This window comes from Phaethon aethereus, assembly GCF_964289735.1.
Source record: "Phaethon aethereus genome assembly, chromosome: 10".
Taxonomy (NCBI): Eukaryota; Metazoa; Chordata; class Aves; order Phaethontiformes; family Phaethontidae; genus Phaethon; species Phaethon aethereus.
The window spans coordinates 6611338-6632772 of NC_138586.1; the positions used below are offsets into that span (position 1 = coordinate 6611338).

General features: G+C 39.4%; 1 protein-coding gene across 2 annotated transcripts in view; it reads right to left on the bottom strand.

Annotated features, from left to right (window-relative positions):
- Positions 1–21435, bottom strand: part of GRIA3 (glutamate ionotropic receptor AMPA type subunit 3) — a 157074-nt gene that overhangs the window by 110610 nt on the left and 25029 nt on the right. For both annotated transcript variants that reach the window (XM_082003981.1, XM_082003982.1), the window contains exon 3: positions 10074–10313. In XM_082003981.1, coding sequence (XP_081860107.1) covers positions 10074–10313 — 240 coding nt within the window. The remainder of the gene's footprint in view (positions 1–10073; positions 10314–21435) is intronic.

Below are 21435 nucleotides of genomic sequence, written 5' to 3' on the forward strand. Positions count from 1 at the left end.
CCAGCTGAGTGGGTTTTTCATAAATGCATTCACATTTGTTTTTCTTCTAACATTTGTTTTCGAGTCATGTTTATGCTTACTGAGACAGGTGATGTTTTCTGGGATGAAAAAGGCATGTGGTTAAACTAGATTGGTAAATTCTCTGAAGCCTGAAAGAAGAATCTACATCTAAAAGGGCCAAGCATCATAGATGAAAGACGGTATTGAAACTAAAACCAATGGATTTCTTCATGTGAACTCCATGGCAATCACCATTTAATTAACTACCTTAAATGCAAAGCTTCTTAGTAATCCATTATGAGATTCTTCAAAGGATCAAAGTTTTTTTCTGGGCGAGAAGGGCAATTCATGGTAAAATTTAGGGGAATTCTTGTGTAGGAATATAAAAACTTTTTCACTAGTAACCATGGCCATTGGCTTCCAGTATGACATTCTGTACATCTCTTAAGTCAAAGCTCACTGTGCTTTCAACTCAAAGGTATTTCCATATCCGTAAGTAGAAGATCAGGTTGTTAACCTGCTGATCAGTACCTGCTGTTTTTCAAATCTTTCATTTGAAAAACATGACTGAAAACCCTTGCATGCCCCATACAGATATTGTTGTTCTTCATTCATTGTTGTTTGAGACCATCAACTGAAAATCACTTCAAAAGCACAAAGCCTCTAACAAAGCTAAATTCTTACACACCATTCACCCAGCATGCTATATAGTCCTGTATCAAAAGAAATTCAAACTTCATAGGAAGCCTTTCCTGGTAGTGAGGAAAGAACACGTCATCACTTAGCTGAGAACCTGCTTTGGAGTATCTGAGGCCACTCTACAAAAGGAGAAGCTTTGATACACTGACTTGTTGAGATATTCCATTTTAGTCATATTCCTCAAGCATTGGAGAAATCTTTGCATTTGGCATTTTTTACACTTGCATCTATTATAGTTGTTCCACTAAGCCACAACACCCTGCGCTCATTCCACAGAAGTTCTTCACCTGGTGAGCAGTTCATTTGCCTGGGCTGAAGATCCTCTTCTCACTATCGCATCATGCTCACAAAAATGTGAGGTCTCTTGTAGCATATGTAGGGAATCTGTTCCCTCATTGTGAATAAGAAACAACCACTGTCGCAAAGAATACCATGGGCCACAGCTATCACTCAGGTTAAGAATGAACGATTTCTAGGTGAAGAAAGATGCACAGGAAGAATGAACATACAGTTAAGATCCAATGAAGGGTGATAAAATTTGCAAGCTTGTAAGAGTACTAGCATGCTAAATACTGACATCTTAATCGCATTAAAGTATAGGACGTCAAAGTTGTCTTCCTTTGGAAAATATGTGATAACCAGAACATGCTACTCCACTGAAATACGTAGTAAAGTTCACATACTAATGCAACATTACATGTCTCTGATACATACCTGAAAATTGTTTCATCTTGATTCCATGACTAAATACTGCTACCTTCTTCAGTCGCCCTCAAAATACCAACCCCCTTCTGCAGACTTTAAGTCAGCAAGACAGTTCACTTCCATGAACAAAATCAGCCCAACTCCCCAGGTGAAGCCAGTCTGACTCACCCTGAGCATCCAGATGCCAAAGACACCAAAGGCTTCCAGTCTTTAACGCAATGCTGCATATACAGATGCAAAATAATAAACTCAAAGAAACTAAGTAAACTCCTAGATCTGTTGGGTGAGATGAGTTAAATAAATAGGTTTGATACAAATATACTCGCAGTCTTTTCCATAAAGGTATTCCTTTCTAGAGCCTTTCTAGTCTAAAAAAATCACATCACCTGCCCAAGATCAACTAATTCCACCTCATCTCCTCTGCTCCCAAGCAAAGCCTTTCCATCACCTCTAAGGCTTGGCTTTGTGTCAAGTACTTGCCCTTGTCTCAGAGCAAAGGGGCCAAAAACCCCTCTCATGTATCTTTTCATCCCTTCTCCCCCTCCACCTGCACTTGGAAACTGTATTGAACTTTAGTTTTGTTTCAGGAAACCTGGAAATGTGAGATTCTGACAATTTAAGCCTTGCTGACACACACAGAAAATCAACTGAGAACAAAAGCTTCTGCCACTTAAATTACTTGTGCATATAATCACAATAAAAACATTAAATGTTATGGCTATACCAAACATTGATAAAATGCATAGTTATGAAAAGCTAAATATTTAAATGCATGCATTTACACAAGTCAGTTTATAAATACAATCATTTCCAGACTTCATCTCTATAGCACAGCTGAGTGGCAAGGCTGCTAGTTCTGTTTACTACTTAAGATATTCAGGGCCTCAGATTATGTTCCTGAGAGTTCCAGTTGCTTCTGTTAGGACCATAAGGTTAGCACACATCCTGCTTTAGGCTTCCAGAAATTATTTATCCAGGACTTTCCCAGTTCATACTCCGTACCCCTGAACGTTCAGTCTCATTTCTACAAGCTGATTTCACATAAAGCCAGGTCAGATTCTGACACTTCAGCCACACCTGGATTCACACTCTGAGTGAGGCTACCAAACACCCTATCACAACACCATTATGAGTGGATGGAAGAATGGATGATATCACATCATCACTGCATGAGCAGAACTGTCACACCATGCTTTGGTGATCCTGCTTTTCTTCATGAATGGGCTGACACATTTCCTTATTCTCGGGGGCTCCGTGAAACAAGATGCAAATTTGCTGCACGTATGCAGTTACTCCACTTGTTGGAAAATACTGCTGACAGTAGTGTGTCTTCCAACAGTTTCAAGGGGTGCTCAGGCATTTTGCGTGGGCATCTCAACACCAAACTGAACCCCACTGTGTATACACAAAATTTGTTACGAGGCTCAAAGCTGCAGTACAAAACAGCGCCATGAACTCTGTGCTGTTGGTCTTCAGCTGCATCTTACTTAGTCTTGCCAGTATGACACATCTCATGCTGGATGACTTTCAAAGTTGATTCACTCCTCTTGTTCATGAGCTAGAAAAACGGTTTAAGTGATTACCAGGGGTAAGCTAAACAAATAGCAGCTAATGGGAAAGATCAGGAGAAAAATGCTTAAGGCTCTCAGTCCACCCAAAAAACAGCCAACATTCATTCTCCCACACAGGGTCTCAATGTTTGTTTGGGGAAGGATCAGTAAAAGGGCTTTCTTCTGTATCTGTGTACCGCAGAGACCAAGATAGAAGGAGTCTGTATGAGACTGTAGAGATTTCAGAGGAAATAAATTGAGGGTGATTATCAAAAGCTAGATTTAACTGTTCAGGCTGAGATTATTCCCGAACACATTTAGACAGTAAAGTCAAACAGTAAAGCAATCCTGGAATATTTCAGTGCAGGTTCTGGCATGTTTCCTGAACAGTTCATACATTACAGTGCTGGAAGCAATGCGCCCTAAATAAGAACGTCAGAATTTGCCCCTTTGTCAGGGTAAATTACCTCTATTTCATACAAACACTGCTAAGCAATATCTACAACTTTCCATTCTATATAAATATAAATTCTAGGCATTATAAGATGGTAAAATCACTCATTCCCAAAAGGCTGATAGTGAAAGAAACAGATCATTTTCTTATTGCACATAACTACATGGAGTATGATTGTTTTTTAAATCTAAATAATGGATTTTCTACCATAAGGGTCTTTACACTGTGTATGTTCTCTATCGTACCAGAGCTTGAAAACTTGAGCCTACATCACATCCTGTTAAGCAAAGCCATGCAAAAGGTGCAACATTTTTTGGCCACACTGCAAGTTGCCTTTTGCCAAGATCGTGACTTAGAAGAAAATTTCTGGACAGCAGCTACTGAGGCACAGGATTCTTCAAATGTGCAGATCTGTGACGCCCGTTCCTGTGGCACGGAAGGCCAAGCCTCAGACTGGGAGGTCTTGCCAAGATTTATTCTCTGCTGTGCATTTCCCAGTATATAAAGAAGTGGGAAAGGAGAATGAGACAGCTCATCTACATAGCTACCTAAATGCTAGCAATTGATATTGTCTACATGTCACCCCCATGATCCTGGGCTGCTGTCCAAAAGACTACTGCAAAAGAGCCAAAAAATTTGGAAGAATCAAGGTTTGCAGTTAACTCTTCCCCGTTTTGTCATCTTTGGCATGCTTTGTGTGTTCCATTATTCTTCACCACAGACTGATATTTACAGAAGATAATGTCAAGATTTTAAATCCTTTCATACTTTTGGAGGTGTAAACAAAATATATTGCATCAAACTTATATGTACAACTGAGAAGAATTAAACAGGTATAAACATACTAACAAACAAGAATTATAATTTCACAATGGAAAAAGCCCATGTTTAATTCTGAGAAAACTGAGCCAGCCTTAAATAATTTTTCTTTCATGCAATGGATTCAGACCAGTTCTTCATCTAGTGGAATAACTCCCCTGCTCTGATGAATAAACATGTTAATGAACAGCTCAGCTATTGATTGTTTTGACATTTGACTGTTCAGCAGGTGCTGAACTCAGGGTTTAGTACTGCTGGTATAGCTGCTACCACCAGTTTCATTTTTCCCCTTTACTGAAGAATGATCTTTTTAAATGAAGATAAAAGTTCCTGACATGCAGAAAGACAATACAGAGTTTAACAAACGAGCTACATGGAAGGGGGAGTTCTTTTGCACCTGTCTGCTGATGGAAGATGCTTATAAACAACAGTCAGTCATTCTGTCTTGGATTACATTTTTCATTGCTGGTTTCAGCAGGCACTCAGTCCGCCAGCACCTGACATTCCAAAATCCCTAGGAATCCAGAAGGTACTAAAGCTCCCACAAAAATTAATCTTACCCCAGATGTTTTTCAAAAAATGTTATGCTCTACTTATCAGCAATTTTCTATGCAACTCTTATTTCATTAAAAAAAATATAAATCCATCAATTTAATTTTGTGGAAGATACAATGACCCTGGTCCTACATACCGCTTCTTTATCAGCTCCAATCTCTCATTTTCCTGAGAAAGGAGTATACAGAAGTGTCTTATCCTTTGATAGCAATAGGTAACTAACCTCATTTTGTAAAAGCAGAACTAAACAGAAGAGTTATTCTTTGTCTTCAGCAAATCAGACCTCATTGCCTTGTACTGAACCCAATTTAAGGCAATTCAATGCCTTACGCATAATCATCAAGAACCTTACAGTTGTACCTTTTTTTTTGGCTCTTTACCTGGTATTTCTTTATGCAACGTGGTACCAGAAGGTTTTACATTAAGAGGAATAGGACAGGTCATATTTTCTGAAGCTGTATTTTCAGGCCTTCTGCATCCCTACCCATCTGCTATGTTCAGGTCAAGTTTTTGTGTTTCTATGGCAATAAGGATTAAAGATGTAATTGCTTTTAAAGCAGATATTTTCAGTTCTTCTTACGCACATAACCTGGGGCTTTAGACAAACACTTCTGTGCCTCAGCCTTCATCTAGCCAGTGTTAACCAATTTAAAAAAAAAAAAAATTAGCCAACAACAACCCTATTTACCAAAGCTGCCCCCCTTCCCCCCGCCCCGGCCCTTGATTTTAGGTATCACTACATACCTGGTGACAGACTAAATCAAAACCAAATAATGGAAGAATTTTAGATTTAGAGAGGTATTTGGTTACAATGCCATAAAGACTATGATCTATCTCTACCTCTGTCTAGACCGAGCTCCCATTGTGTAGGTATGCATTACACAAAGTCACTTTCTGGTCCTGTGATGACTCCTATGATCTGAAGAAAGAGGAAGACGACTGATGCACATTACAGAAATTGCTCGGTGTGATTTTGTTTAAATGATCTGCGTGACAGAAATCAATGTTTTTGTGCACAGTACGTATGACAACTCAAAGTAACTTATAACAAAATGACTGTGTTGCACTCATAGATGGAAAGTGAACAATCTGTACAAAACAGTGTTTCTCAGGCAAAAATAAACTGAAATGTTACTTAAGAAACATCATGGAAATTGAAATAAACAAAAGCTTTGGTATTACAATCTACCATAGCATTTTTATAATTAAATGAGAAGTGCTTCACACTTTCACACAACATTAAAATGATTATGAAAACCACAAGCTTACCTCTCCACACATTCATACTAGTGTTACTCCAGTCCACTGACTTCAGTGGAATAACATCTGATTTACAGTAAAGCAAAGCAAGAGGAGAGACAGACCTGAAGACTGGAAATAAACCTGAGGGTGTTGATGAAGCATAATCCTCAGCATGAGATGCAAAAGATGACTTTCCTGACACTTGCTACCTAAATTCTTAATAGCTTTCTGTATGTAACCCCATCTCATTTCATCCTGACATAATCTTAATTAGTCTTAGTTCTGCTGCAGAGAAGCCTACTGAGGCAGTTAGCACCATATAATTAATCAGATATTTTGCACGCATCACAGCAACCAACAGTGTCAACTTACTGATGTGAGTTAATACAAACAGAAATCAACCTGCCTTTCCCTTTCACATGAACTAAAAGCATGTGGCATGGAATGAACATATGACTATTTCTTCTATACTCAGCTTAACACCCTTTCGTCCCTTAGCAGCCATTTCCTAATGCATCATTACTCTCTGCAAAGTAGAATTTATTTTTTTTCTGCAGGTACTAGGAGAAGAATTTGATATTTCTCTTAAATTTCAGTTTCTTCACAGAATAAGTCCAGCAATTGAAATAAGCAACAACAAGACATAATTCTTGCTTCTGGAATTCATAAATCTCACATTTTATTTTTCTTTCTGTGTGCTTATTTTGTTTTTCTTTGTGTGCTTTAGCAGTTTTTAAGAAACTGAATTTTGCACCTGCACATAAGTATGTATTTGAGAGCACAATCTGCAACATTCAGTCATCATACAGAAACAGAAAATAATGTACTTGCAAATATAAACATATACAACATACACACTATCTCACTGGATTAAAAGTTTTACCACCTATCTATGTAATTGTAGATCTTAACTTTATTCTATTGTTTGAGATTTATCTTTTGTCTTCATTGCAGGAACCAAACATCACATTATTGTGCCTAACATCATCAAAGGGATAACCATATTGTTACATGATCTGATGGCAAAGAAGAAAAAAAAGACACTGTATAAGGAAAACAATTTTATAAAGCTGATTCTCCATTCTCCTAAGATTAAACTGAAATAGTTCAATAAGCAGTATAAAGCCACAGGAAGGTTTATCCCGTTTTGTATGGCATCTGTAATATGCTGTGCTATTTATTAATAGTAAATGTAATGTTTAATACATGGCAGTGTTTTGCTACAGCAGAACACTGTACAACTGCTTGCAAGAACAATTTAGTCCATAACTGATATCCAACGTAAGAAAGAATAATCCAATGTTTTGCGGTTTCTCTGATTCTCAGAACAAACCAGTGAGATAATAATCTTCATGTGCAGTATTTACATGATAGTTTATTTCAGGAACTGACAGTAAACTGCTTACCACCTTCTCTCTACAGGGTTTGTGCCCCAAAGCCATTAAGTATCTAAGATAGGACTTATTAAAAATTGTGACGGTTCTAGTGTTTTCATTGTCAATAGTATCTCAGCACAGGAACACGTACACCCTATTTGCTACCCGACAGAAGGAGTCATTCACTATTATTATTCATAGTTCAGCCTCTTGGAATGGTGTGGGTTTTTTTTAATTTGAAGGCCTATCACAAGAAATTAGGCAGCCTACTGGAATTGCCAACTGTTTCAGGTGCTGTCATCCACGATTACTGCTCAAACAAAGGAATCTAATGTCTGTTTCTCTGTACCTAATTGCTCTGCCCCTCCATCCTATATGAATCTTCTTAATTTGTTTTAATGCTGGAAGAATACAGCAATTACAACTTTGACAAGACTGCTACCAAGTTTTTTTTAACCTAACTAAACCAGCAGTAACTGAAGATAATCAACTGTTCATTTTTGTTCCTGTTTTAGCAGATGCAAATATGTTACCAAAACAGCAGCAATGAGGAAACATATATATAGGAAGGAAAGATAAGATGTGCTAAGTTTATCCGAAACAACTCAAAGCCCATCATCAAGCTACCTATATGCACTGATGCCTCTACCATCCTAAAGACAGAGGTGTCCTTAGTTGTCTTCTAACCCTAAGCTACATTTTATAGTCCTACAGTCACCTGTGCTGTTATCTAACTCAGACTTCACACTTTGACACTTACTCTGAATGTCTGACGTTAACATATGGCCAACATAACATGCATGTGAGCCACAGTAGGTTCACAACGTGATTTTGATTAGCAATTGTAAGATTGTGAGTAGGATGTGAATGGGAAGTCAAGACAAGGGGCAGAAGGCAACGGAGGTAAAGTCAGATTCCTGGGGCTAATTTTGCCAGCAAGAGCTGTGTTTTAACCTGTGATTAAAATCTTGGTATGAACAAGGCAAAATGAAGCCTCGACACAACCTAAACTGTTCCAAAGGGATTAGTCATCATAATAAGCTCATGATTAGACTGTGTCTACCTAAAGATTGTACACACTGAGAAATGTAGGAAAATGCAAGTCTAAGTCTGCAAGTCTTCCCTCATGACTTCCATTACTATCTCAGTTAGTCTGATAGTCATATCATCTAGACAAGTTCCAGTGAAACTCCCACTGTTTTGGATGATTCTTCCAGTCTGAAGTGTCAAATTTCTTATTAGGTATGATCTTGAATGACTGATGCATCTCTTTCCAAAGCAAACTTAATCATGATAAGTTTCATCAGTCCTGGAATATATGACATTTTATTTTGTCACGTGCTGTAAGTTTATCACATTTGGTCACATCAAACCTTTCTTATTCAGACAAATGGCATATTCACGTGAGCTTTCATTTCCAAGTGGACTAAACCAGAAATATGGATGTTTGTGTAGTGGTTTGAGAAGATTTAAAAACTAATGGCATTCTTAATTTCTCGATACTTTCCTACTTGATCTCATAGCTAGTGTTTTTCAATGCTAGCAATATTTAACAACTCAGAAAATTCTGAACTCTTGGCATTCACCTAAACTCAGACTAAAAATGACCGATTTTCAACATACAGTGTGTCCTTAGTTGGGTGGTGCTATTGATCTTCAGCGTGAAAAGCACAGCCGCTGAAGACTTGATCTTTACCAATATGCAGTAGCCTAGGGTATCAGAACTTTACCATGGGAGCCAAGGAATGGAATCTAAGTTTCTTTGGCTCTACCCAGACCCCTTTGATCTGAAGAGGGTCTTGGAGTTGTTAATCATAAAGCTGGTGAGAAGGGCAGTGGCAGATCTATTTGAGGCAAAAAACGCTACTGAGATGAAATCTGTAACCAAGCAAATTCTGTACACTCAGAGCAGGTGGCAACAGCTGCTCCACACAATTATGCAGGATTCCTCATAGAAAATGGTTTCTGATGCTTAGATCTCTTTTTGACAGGATTTGCTACCTTTGGCACTTCTTAGTAGTTAACAATGGGCTTAAGCATGGAAACACTGGTTTTAATATGTTTTTCATTTAGTAAAACATACCTCTGGTCATTCTTGTCATATATCTAAATTAATCTCTAGATATCCATGTGACATATCTAGACCATCTTTTCTCCAGCAGAGGCCTAAAGCATCTTATGCACCATATTTTTAGATCGTTACTGATGCCTAGACATCTCCAGAGTGTATCTTATCATGAATTGTCTTTGTCCAGTGACAGGAGAAATGTGCATTTATGTAAAGTGGTGTGGGATTTGCAATGTCACGCTCAGTGGAAGGTCTTGCTTGACAGCCTATTTCATAGTGCCAACTTTATTTATTTTGCAAGGACTCAAAAGCCCTGGCAAGTGTTGAATCTGTGGCTCCACGGAAACCAGGTATTACAAATTGAATGCTTACGCTGCTAACACTATCCTCCAGACAATCTCTTTACAAATGATCAGTAATATGAAGATGTCTTCTTTTTATTTATCCATTAATTTTTGTTTCTTCAGAATAAACTTTTTTTCTAGGACCATCAGAATGTGCTGCCTGCATCCAGAAGAAAATTGGGATGGGTGGCACATACTGATTCTGGTAATACTTATAGCAAGTTATGAAACAGAAAAATCACTTAAAATGATGGTGCTTACCCCGTTCTGTGTCATAGAGGTACACAAATTTTTCCCACTTATAATGGGTCAAGAGACTCAAGATGGCTCCTTTTAATGCTGGCCGCATCTGGATGACAAACTGCACATCTGCATCAGTTGGGAAGCTGGGTGTGATGAAGGATGTGTGAAGGGCTCCACAAAATGACGTCAGTGTGTTCATTGACATCTGGTCATAGAATCCAAAAATGGCATAAACTCCTCTGGAAAACTGTGAACAGACTAACAAAGACAGGAGTGTTAAAATCTGACATACTGCATGCAAACAAACTTTCAAAGTATAATTGAAGGAAGCCTTCTGAACAATGCTGGAATTATTTTGTATGATGCTGTAGATGGAATGAATTCATAAGATAATATATACTAATTTCAGTGTAGCTGTGAGTTGTACCGACTTTGTCACAATTAAACTGGCCTGAGCACGTTTTTGATTGCAATTTGTCCTGCTATAACATTATAATCCACTAATCTCCCCATATTCTTTAAAAACAAACATGGGATTACATTGCTTGTCTGTAAAATATCTTCCCTCCCTTGAGAGCTCTGTTAGCAGCTGCATAACAAATGTCAGGTCTGCCTAAAAGTCAAAATGTTAAGATATAGTTTTCCCTGGTATCCCACAGGGATATTGATTCAGATCCAATTCAAAGAAATCTGGATGTTTTATTCCTTTATCATCCACAACTCTGAAACCTCTGCATGAAACCCAGGTGTGCTCTTTTTCAATGAGAAATTATGGTGGATTCTTAATTGAGCTGAAGTTATGGTGGATTCTTAACTTAACTTCGGAATCTTAAAGATTCCAAATCTTTCAGAAGCAGTTTGGAAAGCGTATGGCTCTAATGACACACAAATGAGGAACACATATTATTGCTACGTGGGATGGAAGTTGATATTGCTCAACCTGGAGGCTTTTAGTCATTGGCCATTCTGGTGGCCTGAGGAACTTGTCTAGTACCAGAAAAAAATCAAAATGCATCCAAAGGTGTTTTATTTCACATGTACTTATCTGGGGAAACACTTCATTTCCCGTACTACAGGGATTGAACAATGACCGCTGTGGACACAAATTAAAGTATCTCAATTTATAAATGTGGTCAACTTCATGATAGTTGCAAGGAAAACAGTTTCTTTGTTGTTCAAAGCAGATTTCTTGTGACCCTGGGTTCTTTCCATGGAGGGAGACTGCATCAGAGATAGCAAGGGAGCCCGATATGCGAGATTCTGGTCCATAATAAAGATTGTACAACTGAAATACACTACAGCATAGCAGCACTTCAAAACATTTCTGGACTGAGATTAGCAAGTCCAATTTGTAATGAAAATAAGTTTCCCGGAAAAATGTTCATTCAATGTTAACAATTTCACTTGTCAAGAACTGGATTTAACAACAATTTTCAACTAGCCCCACTAACCACTTTTGCCAAAATGCTGCATATTTAACTTTGCAAAAAGTAAGGGGAAGTAATTACCGGTAAAGATGACATGACTTCTACACAGAAATATACAGCAACGTTACTTCCAAAAGTACCATCACAAAACATTTCCTACGATAAATGCTACCATTCGGAATCACTAAAGCCTGTTAAAGTAGTTTTAAAAAGGATTCTCCACAATATCCGCTCACTGACACAGCATCATGGATAACACCTCAAATAGGTAGTCAGGTATAAAAATTCAGTTTTCTTCCTGGAGCTCCAGATGCAGAAATAGAAATGCTATTAAGGAATTTCTTTAAGTGTTTAAGCCACTGCAACAGGACACGACCGGTTGTGGATACCAGCAGCAAAGAACAGACTGTATAGACGGAAAAGAGATGCACAGGAGGCACAGAGAGTGTACGAAGTAGTGATTTCTGAAAACAAAGTTTGCCACAGTAAAGAAAAGATATAAAAGAAGTTATAATACTGCAAGAATTTGTTCCCAGAGGCATGACTGAGGAATCAAATACACTGTTTCAGAAGGCATTTTGTTAAACTATATACCAGCAGGACATAAAGGAGAAAAGCTACCATAAAAATTATCTGCTGAAGTAACTAACTTACAGGTGGAAAAAAGAGAAAAATAAAGACTACATTAGCAAGTCTGGCAGTCTCCAAATCATTTCAGTGGTGTGTAAGCCCTCCACTTCCATGGGAATAATCACTGAAGTGGGGCTAGCAGAGCTGGGTGTCCTCACATATGCTGAGTCAGTATCTCACAGATCAGGCTTCTTTTACATATTTATTAATGGCCTAGTTTACTAGTTTTAAATGTCAATTCTGTACTGCGGAGAAAGCAGATAAGAGCAAGTATTCCAGGAAACATCCCTTCCTGCAATGCAAACAAAACATATTCTCAGATGCTTCCTGACCCTAGAACGCCAGAGTACTTCAAATGATCAGGGGTTCACTCATTATTTCTTATCAGGTATAAGGCCCAGGAGTACTTTTGAACTGTGACTCCACTAAAATCTCTCAGATTTACAGGGACATAGTGTCCGAAAAGAGCGTCAGAAGGGAGCTCAGAAAGCCTACCATGCTATCCAAGTGTATGGCTATAATGAAGAATACAGATTAGCTCTTATTAGGACTGCTAGTTCCTACATCCCGTAGAGTCAGCAGAGAGAATAGGTGTAGTGCTAAAGGCAACCAGCAGCGACTGGCTCCAGCGTGGACCGGTTCCTCCACAGTGTGCTGGGAATCAGCTGAGATGTGCTCTGGTTTGTGCTCTTTCTTGTTCTTAGAGATATGGCACCTAGGCACTGCAGTCAGCAGCTGGAAAACGGTTCAAGGTTTTTGTTCTTTGGACAAAATTCTGTGTTGCACAGCTATTTTAAAACACTGAATTAAGGTGTATCTATTTTCATAGCAGATTGTGCTCATTTATGCAAAGAGCCCATTCTCAATTTGTGAGAGTCTGAGAAGAGTCTGACCGTAAGCAGGACCTTCTCCAAACGATACCTAATGGCCAACATGGAGCTGCTGCTTGCACGGAACATCCCAGCACAGGTGAGAGCTTCTGATTTGGCCTTTCAGATACTTGCAACTTTTTGTGCTAGAAGTTCTGGAGGATCACCAACAATATCTTCTAGCAAGCGCACCCCCCTGTCCAGTCTTATTTCCCCTGATTCAAGTTTGTAATCACTGCAGATCTTTAAGATTTAGCACTTCTACAGACTATCTGTCTTCTATTAGTTTTAAAAAATCTTAATCTCTTAAGCCCCTCTGCTTATTTCTTATAGCTGATGCTTCGTGACTATCTATTCCGCATGCATTGTAGGGTGCCAACTCAATTTTACTGGCCCATTTAAAAGGCAAACAAACCTTTTTTTTTATAAGAAGCTAAAAGGCCAATTATCTTGGTCCTCAATGTTCACTTGCATTTGAACTTTCAATTTTGTTACAATTTTGTAGCATTAGTCTTTTACTTAGTGTGACCTAATCTCCTATGTGATCAGATGAACCCACTGAATCCGTGAACCCGTTGCCATATTGTTACTTGTTTTCCAAAAACCAAACGTGTAATTACATTCATTTTCATTACATTATTATTCTAACATCACTGAGCCATAAGCAAAATTTTAAAAAAGGCTAACTAAACCTTAGCTTTAAGCTCTTTTTCCAAACTATTTTCTATTGACAATCAGAACAATCATCATGTTCCAGTAAGAATTTTGGTATTTTTCCTTCATTAATCACAGTTGATTTATGTTTGGTTTTCCCTATTTGAAAAATGCAGATGGTCAAACACATACTTGGGCTGTTAAAGAAGTGATTTGCACAAATCCTGATACAACCTCATTCCTCAAAAAAAAAAAAAAGGCAATTTCTTTTTGCTGAGCTATGCCTTTATGAAACTGCTCTTAATTATAGTTGTTAATACTGCGGATGTGCATCCGTTCGCAAGGACAGCACATACCCCAGTTAATGTATAACCTGATCTGAAAAGTTGTGACCTCCACAAACAAGGGACAGAGGTCCTAAGCAGCAGTCATCCAACCCGGCATCTAATAACTGTAGATGTAGGTAAGTAAAAGCCGTTATTTTGGCATTAGGTGCAATGTGAGTATTCACGAACAGAGACTTTGGGCTTGTTCTCGGAGTAAGTTAGCTGCCACATGCCATCATTTTCAGGAGAGGAAGGGATGGTATGACAGAAGCTTGTGAACTCTCCAGCATGTCAAGAGAAGATAAGGAACTTTCTGGTTATGAGAGATTAAATTGTTTCCTGCCAAGGGGGGAAAATGCTCAGAGCCAGAGTGATGACAGTTTTAAGAAGAATTTGCTTAGGGGGGAAAAAAAAAAAAAGACAACCAAAAAACCCAACCCAAACCCAATTAAATAAAAACCCTTGTTTCTGTACTGAATAGCAGCTGAGCCACCCTAAACGCCAGCGTAACTCGATGAACCCCAGCCTTCTGTTTTACTAGCAGTTCCATCCTCCCTCCAGTCAAATCAGCCCCACCACAGACACTTGCTAAAATTAACCAGATGTGATTTTTTTTTTTTTGTTTCAGACCCCAGGAAGGCTCCAGGTCAGAAACTCAGAAGATGCCCCATTTCACAGAAGTTATTAGATGTTTTGTGTCTTTTGAAAGAAAAAAAAATTTTTTTTTCTTTCTAATGGTATTTAGTTCTTCTACCTTTTAGTGACTGTGAGTTTTTTGACACAGCAAGGTTGTATAGGCTCTGACATTTCTACTGTCTATTGCCTGGAAGCTACACTTTTTTTTTTTGCCTTTTCCTTCCAGTTCTTACTATAAACAACTGAAGCATTACTAGGAATATTTACAAGTGGGGCTGGATTTTTCTTGTTTAAAGAAAAGATGTATAATGCCAACAAAAGAAATATGTTAACAGATGAATCTCAACACACCATTTACACTAGATGATACCATTAACGACTGATTTGTGAAAGCGGGCAGGATCCTCCCAAGCACGGCATACAGGGCACTTCTGCCCAGGGCTGTAACAGCCTGGTAGTTTTGGAGTCAGGGGTTGGAGGTTACAATACCTCAGACACTATTCCTTCTTCATTACTGTTTGTATGGACAAGTAATTTCCCCTTTGTTCATATCAATTTCTTACAAAATTGGTCGACAGTATTAACCTATGTCAAAGGGGCACCATAAGGCCTGCTTTATTGATAATTATGCAGCTTTTTGGGATGAAAGGCCCTGTAGGAGCACGATCACAATTGACATTACTGCGCTTTGCTCATCCCAGTTCCTTGGTTTTGTGTTCTGCGTTTCCCTCAGCTGTGAAATGATTTTATTCTCTCCACTTTCCTCTGCCAGTTGTCTTGGATTCCAGACAATTCTCATTGCCAGCCTCTGCCAACTGACTAATGGGACTAGTTTATAACGGAATAACATGCAGCGTGTCTCAGAGAAGTTGCTACTTTCTAAGGCTCCATCCTATGACTGCTTTGCCGTAATAATACGAGGGTTATCATTAATGTCACTTCACATAGTAAGCATACAGGCTCTTAGAAAGACTGACAATGCTTCTACTGCTTTCTTTCCCTTTTGTTTTAATACACGGAATGAAAAGGCTCACTCTACCTTGCACCCTGAGGAGTTCAGCACAGCAGTGTCTCCAAATGCAGAATGAGCTACTTTTGGGGGGCTCCAGGGCAATCAGACTTGAGAGCTTCCTTCAAAGACAAACTCATCATATTAAAAATTAAAAATGAAGTGAACTGCATTTACCTATGGCAAATAAAAGTAGCTTTTACATTTATATTGTTAAGGCACTGAATTCTCTCAGGATGAAAATATTCCATTGAGTTGTTTAAACTTCAGCTGACAAAAGAAACATTTCTGAAAACATCCATTTCTGAAATAGTTAACAATGAATATTCTTGGGGATGGGAGGGAACCTAGGAAGCTACAACCTGGAATTGAATACAAATTCTCCTGAGATATTTGCTATAAAAATCACTTCTCATCCTACATAAAGAATGTACCCTTACAAACACAAAAAAATCCCCCCAAATCAATACACAACCCAAAACCTCACAGCAGAGCACAAAACAAAAATTATGTTTTACTCTTGTTACTTCATTTTATGGCAACAATTTTCTCAGTGATATAATTACAGTGTGTTTTATTAGTTCTTTATAAAAAGAACTACTCAGCTTGCTTCACTCTATCTAATGCTTTCTTCAGACATCTACGCATCCTTCAGTTTGTGTTTCTTTTTAGAAGAGCCAATAAAATAAAAACGTATGTTCAGGCACTGGGAGGGAGGTAATATTAAATTGCAAATGAAAGGCATAAGGATTGATCCATTCATATTTTACAAACCATTTACTAGAAAGCAATCCAAAACAAATGTCCAGATCCAAGCATCCCAAACACGCTCTGGTCAGGATCCCGTTCAAGATGACTTTTGTCACCCTATCACAACTCCATTAAACGTTATTAAATGAGTCTTTATTTTTTAACCACTTGTCAGAATTGACTTTGGAACCCTGATCACAATTACAGCTCCTGGGTGCTGGGTGCTGTACAAATACATTACCACAACCTTGGTTTCCTTCAGCATGCCCAATTATTTATGACATACATGACTCGACTCATTAAACTTTACACAATTTGGCCTTTATATATACTACTACAGTGAAATAAAATCCTAACAATGTACATGAATTTGCTGTGTGCTGGATCTTCTCTTCACACTGAAACATTTGTGTGAATTTTATGAGCATATGAAAAATGCCAGCTTGCAACAATAAAAAGAGGCTGTAACAGTGCTAGCAGGAACACCAGCAGCACAAAGTCTCATGCGCACCACAATACCAATAGGTGCCTGTCGAGACCCGCAATGACTGCTCATGAGAAATAAGTGCGTATCTGAAGTCAGATCCTTTTGGACAGAAAGGCTGACGAAAGGTGCAGTTTCAGAAAGCACTCAGAGAAAGGTAGCTGAAGTCCATTCAGGTCCGATGTATTTCGTCCATTAGCGTAACTTTACTCAGATGAAGATAAACCTGGACCAAAACCTCTCCACCCCCAAACTGCCAACTTGATGTATATGCAAATAAAAGCTTTGCTATTTAAAAAAACCCAACTAGCTAATGTATCTAAAATGTCAATAGCAAGGACATCCTTGAGCACCAAACTAAGACATACACAAGGTCAGACTGAACACCACCTTGTTGATCTGAGAAAGGTGTGTTTACTGCAGGTGGCCTGAGTGGCTTGGAATAAGCTATGCTACTTGTGCTGCTATTACCTACTCGCTTTCTGTTTAGCTCCCAAGCTGCTTCCAAAGCTAAGATTATATGTAGGGTCTGAGCTACCTCTGTTGTCAGGTTATTGGTCACGAAGCTAAAAAAAAATTAAAAGATTCTGTAAAACCTTGATGAAGCTCAAGCACAAAATTAGTATCTTGTCCTGCAAACCTACCAAATTATAATGCATGTTTCACTTTCCATTAAAAAAACCCAAATCTCTCTACAACACACTTCTGATGGTGGAAGAAACCCAGGAGTCAATCCACCCCATTCTGAGGAAGTGTCAGCCCCTCATCAGTAGGTCCAAATTATAAAAAAAGGTTTTGTTTAACTGGGATCACTATTAAACACTGATTTTTTTAAAACACCATGGGTTTGGAGTTCTATGAGAACATTCCTTCTGAAAGGCTATGAATCATATTATCACGCTCAATTTGAAGCATAATCTATTGGAGTTTGAGGGAAGCAAAATAGGGGTTTAAAGCTTAAAATGGATTCAAGGTGAGAGAAGATATATACATGCCATACAAATCAACTGATTTTTTTTGAGGATGACTGAAAAAATATGTTAGGTATTTGAGGACTATATTTAAGTTTGTGCTGATCAGAATATCTTGCTTGTGTCTTTACAAGATGGGGTTCAAGCTGTCAGATCAGGCACCACAAATTATAGTCAAGTTTTCTATTTTTCAACCCATCCTGGCAATCCACAATTGTATACAGAGGGGTTAAAAGATGGAATTTTGGTCCGTGGATGGACACTGGGCGAGAAGTAGATAGATGAGAAAACCGTAGTGGAGGGGTTAACAGATGGAATTTTGGGTCTGTGAGAAAACTGCAGTTAGCACAGGAGAAAACGGATGGCTGGGTAAGAAAGATACTATGCTAAGTGAGAGAAAACAGCCCAGAGACACAAGAAAGTTGATCAAGGTTAGGGGAGGATGTGGAAGACGTGCAGTAATGGAGGAATATAAAGCACAATTCACAATTTTGTTTGCCTTGTAACATTCTGCTATTGGCTTGAGCATGGCTGATATGTGACTGCTGGATTATGGTAATATGCTGTGCGAAAAAAGCCTACGAACCAACAGACGGGATGGCTGTGGCGCATGCAGCACGTCTGGCCAGCGGGCACATACACCATAGGCTCCCTGTGTTGAGAGGTGGCAACCGAGGCGCGTTCCGACACTCGCTGGCCACGTGTGTCAGAACTCGTTCCTCTGCAAATGTATAAATACCGGGATTCCCCGAAGGGCAGTGGGCCGGTGTACTGCGAGGTCATCATTGCCTCCGTGGGGACGCCCACATAAAGCTGGCACCTACCGACTGCTGGGCTGAGCTCGTGGCGCAGGACGATACAAGAATGTACAGATGGTCCATCTTCCTCACAGTCCTCGGGTTGGTAAGACAATTGCTTTGCAAAACACCCTTAGTGTAATGCATGTCTGTAGTTAATAAAACGCTTGCTTTTTTCCCCCTTGTAGTCTGTGTATATGTGTTTACCCTTCTCGTGAATCCTAGAAACCACCCTAAAACAACAATCTATTGTTAACAGATCACTTTCCATCCTCATCCCACCACCCCCACATTCTGCTCACAAGGACGAATTCCTTTTAGTTTTAAAGGGAAGACATCAAATACATACCACACAGTTTAAAACCAAAAACTCTTAGAAAGAAGACTCTAACACTGTTACAGAACTCAGATTTAAATGCTGGGGATTTGTGTTATTCGTGAGCTCTTCCACTGCCATTACTGCCTATCCTGGTGCTGACACCAAAGGAGATACTTGTAGGAGGAGCAGCAAGAGGCCTCTCTTCATAGATAGTTAAACTCACTGCTGGAGAGAAATGGAAAGGCATTGGCATCAGCCTTTTATGCTTTGAAGAAGAGATGTTTCTGCTTGGTTGCACCAGGATCATCAAGACCTTGCCAACAACAGCAGTAGGTGCAATGCCAACTCTGCTCCTGATGGGCAGCTCCACAATCCTGGATGCTTGAGAGTTCAGGCACTGGCCTCAAGTTTGGGGAATGTTAGAGGCTTGACGTGTAGATGTAAAGCAGTCCACTGAGCTTTTGCCTTTTGAGAAAAGGCTTAGTCTATCCTGTACACATAACCACACACTCCTTTCTCCCTGAAGTGTGGAATATGAGCTAACACCTGTGTGAGGGAATCAGAGGACCTGGCAAAGCTTTTCCCACGAGAGTCTAAATATTTTCACAGCAAACAATGATCACTTGTGTTCTTCACATCCGAGACTCCAACTCCTGTTTTATGACTAATCCCTGCAGAAACATGGACAGTGTGCATGCAACACAAATGTTACACACACTTAAGTAACTTGTTTCCATCTGTTGCACCATTTGAAATGCTTTTAATTTTAATCTAGTATGTTATGCCAGCATGCTGTGATCACTCTGGATTGTAACTATATCTCTTAATTTCTGAAGCAATTTTTCTAAAAAAGTTGATCAGAGGAAAAAATATGAAAAATCCCATTCTTTAAAAAGTTATTCAGTTATGAAACACAAGGAAATTTAGAAGCCATTTACCTACAGACAGCCAATTAATACGCATATTCTAATAAACCCATAGTAACATTTAATAGTTCAACAGAAAATCACGGATGTTTCTATAATTTTATTCAAAGTAATGAGAGTTCCACAAGACATTAAGCACTCTGCCTTGGAACAAAGAGACATGCTCAAAGAAGTGTTTTTAATGTGAATTTGACAGGATGTGGTAGACCAGGGAATATCCAAGCGGCTATCGTTATCATCTTCAGAGATGATCTATGTCACATATTTTGTCAATACTTTAAACAACAGCCTAAGAGAAAACGAAGCATTTTGTGGTATGAAGAAAAAATAACTAACTTGCACCCGTCAGAAAACAGCAGCATTTCACAGCCGAGGATGTTAGGCAGAACGTACAGCTGAACTGAAGCGCAGCAGTCAAAGGCCATGCTGCGCCTCAGAGCTGCGAATCAGCAGCAGCTATCTCCAGCACTCCGATACTCTGAACATATTTCTTATTTCATTGGAACATCCCAGAATGGAGGAAATAAAAAGGCGGAGGCATATTATTAAATGTATGCTTGTCCAGCAGATCCTTCCCTAAGTGATTTCAGAAGTTGACTTCATTCTGGGCCACTGTGCTGAAAGGCAATAAATCAAAACAAGGCTCTGGCAGTGTGATGAAAGATGATCTGAGTCTGCTGAGGTGGTGCCATTTACAGGCCTGTGGGGATATGTTACAGAGGATGAAATAGAAGAGGCAAAATGGCAAACACACCTGGAATCACTGAACTGGGTAAAACTCACCATGAGGTAAAGGCCAGGATAAAGGTTGGCCAAGGAGAAAGGGGATGCGATTGCCAAAACAGCAGCTGCGCAAGCAGCCTCCAGCTCCAGAGGGTTCCCAGTTGGCTCTATGTATGCAGAGCATGGTGCTGGCTGACAGCCCGCCCAGTTTACCCAAAGCAACAGTGCCTAACACTTTCCCGGAGGCTCTGCAATAGTATTCCAGCAAGTGCTGTCACTGCGAGCGCATCTCGGACCGGTGGTCTGAATTGCACGTTTCCGTACCTCCTCCCCCTGTTTACTCAAGGTTCATGGGGCTGTGCAATTCTCACCCGCTCCTCGTGCCCCTCTGCTCTCAGCTTATCAGTCTGAGAGACTTCAGATCAGTTAACGCAGAAGAGGAAACAGAATGGCTGTGCAAATCTGGCTTCCGCAGCCAGGGAGATCATCTGAAGGTTCAACTTAGGGGTCCAATCAAGTACCCACCAACATCACTGCAGAAGCTCCCACGGACTTCAGCGAGAGCTGGACTAGAACTCAGGCCTATTCAGTACATTCAAAGAGCAAACTACAGAACTGCAAAACCAAAATCCCAACTTCCCTTACAAAACCAAAAGCACCCCCCCCCCCATCTAGTTTTATTCTCGGTATCATTTCTATCTGCCTTACAATCCAGAGAGTCCTTGCTACCAGCATCCTGGACCTTCATGATCACATCTGACAGTAATTCACAGACCAGTACCCTCAGCTAAGCCAGTGCCTTATTTACAGGGAACAAGAAGAATATTATTCTGTATAAATTATGCATAATCACTATTTA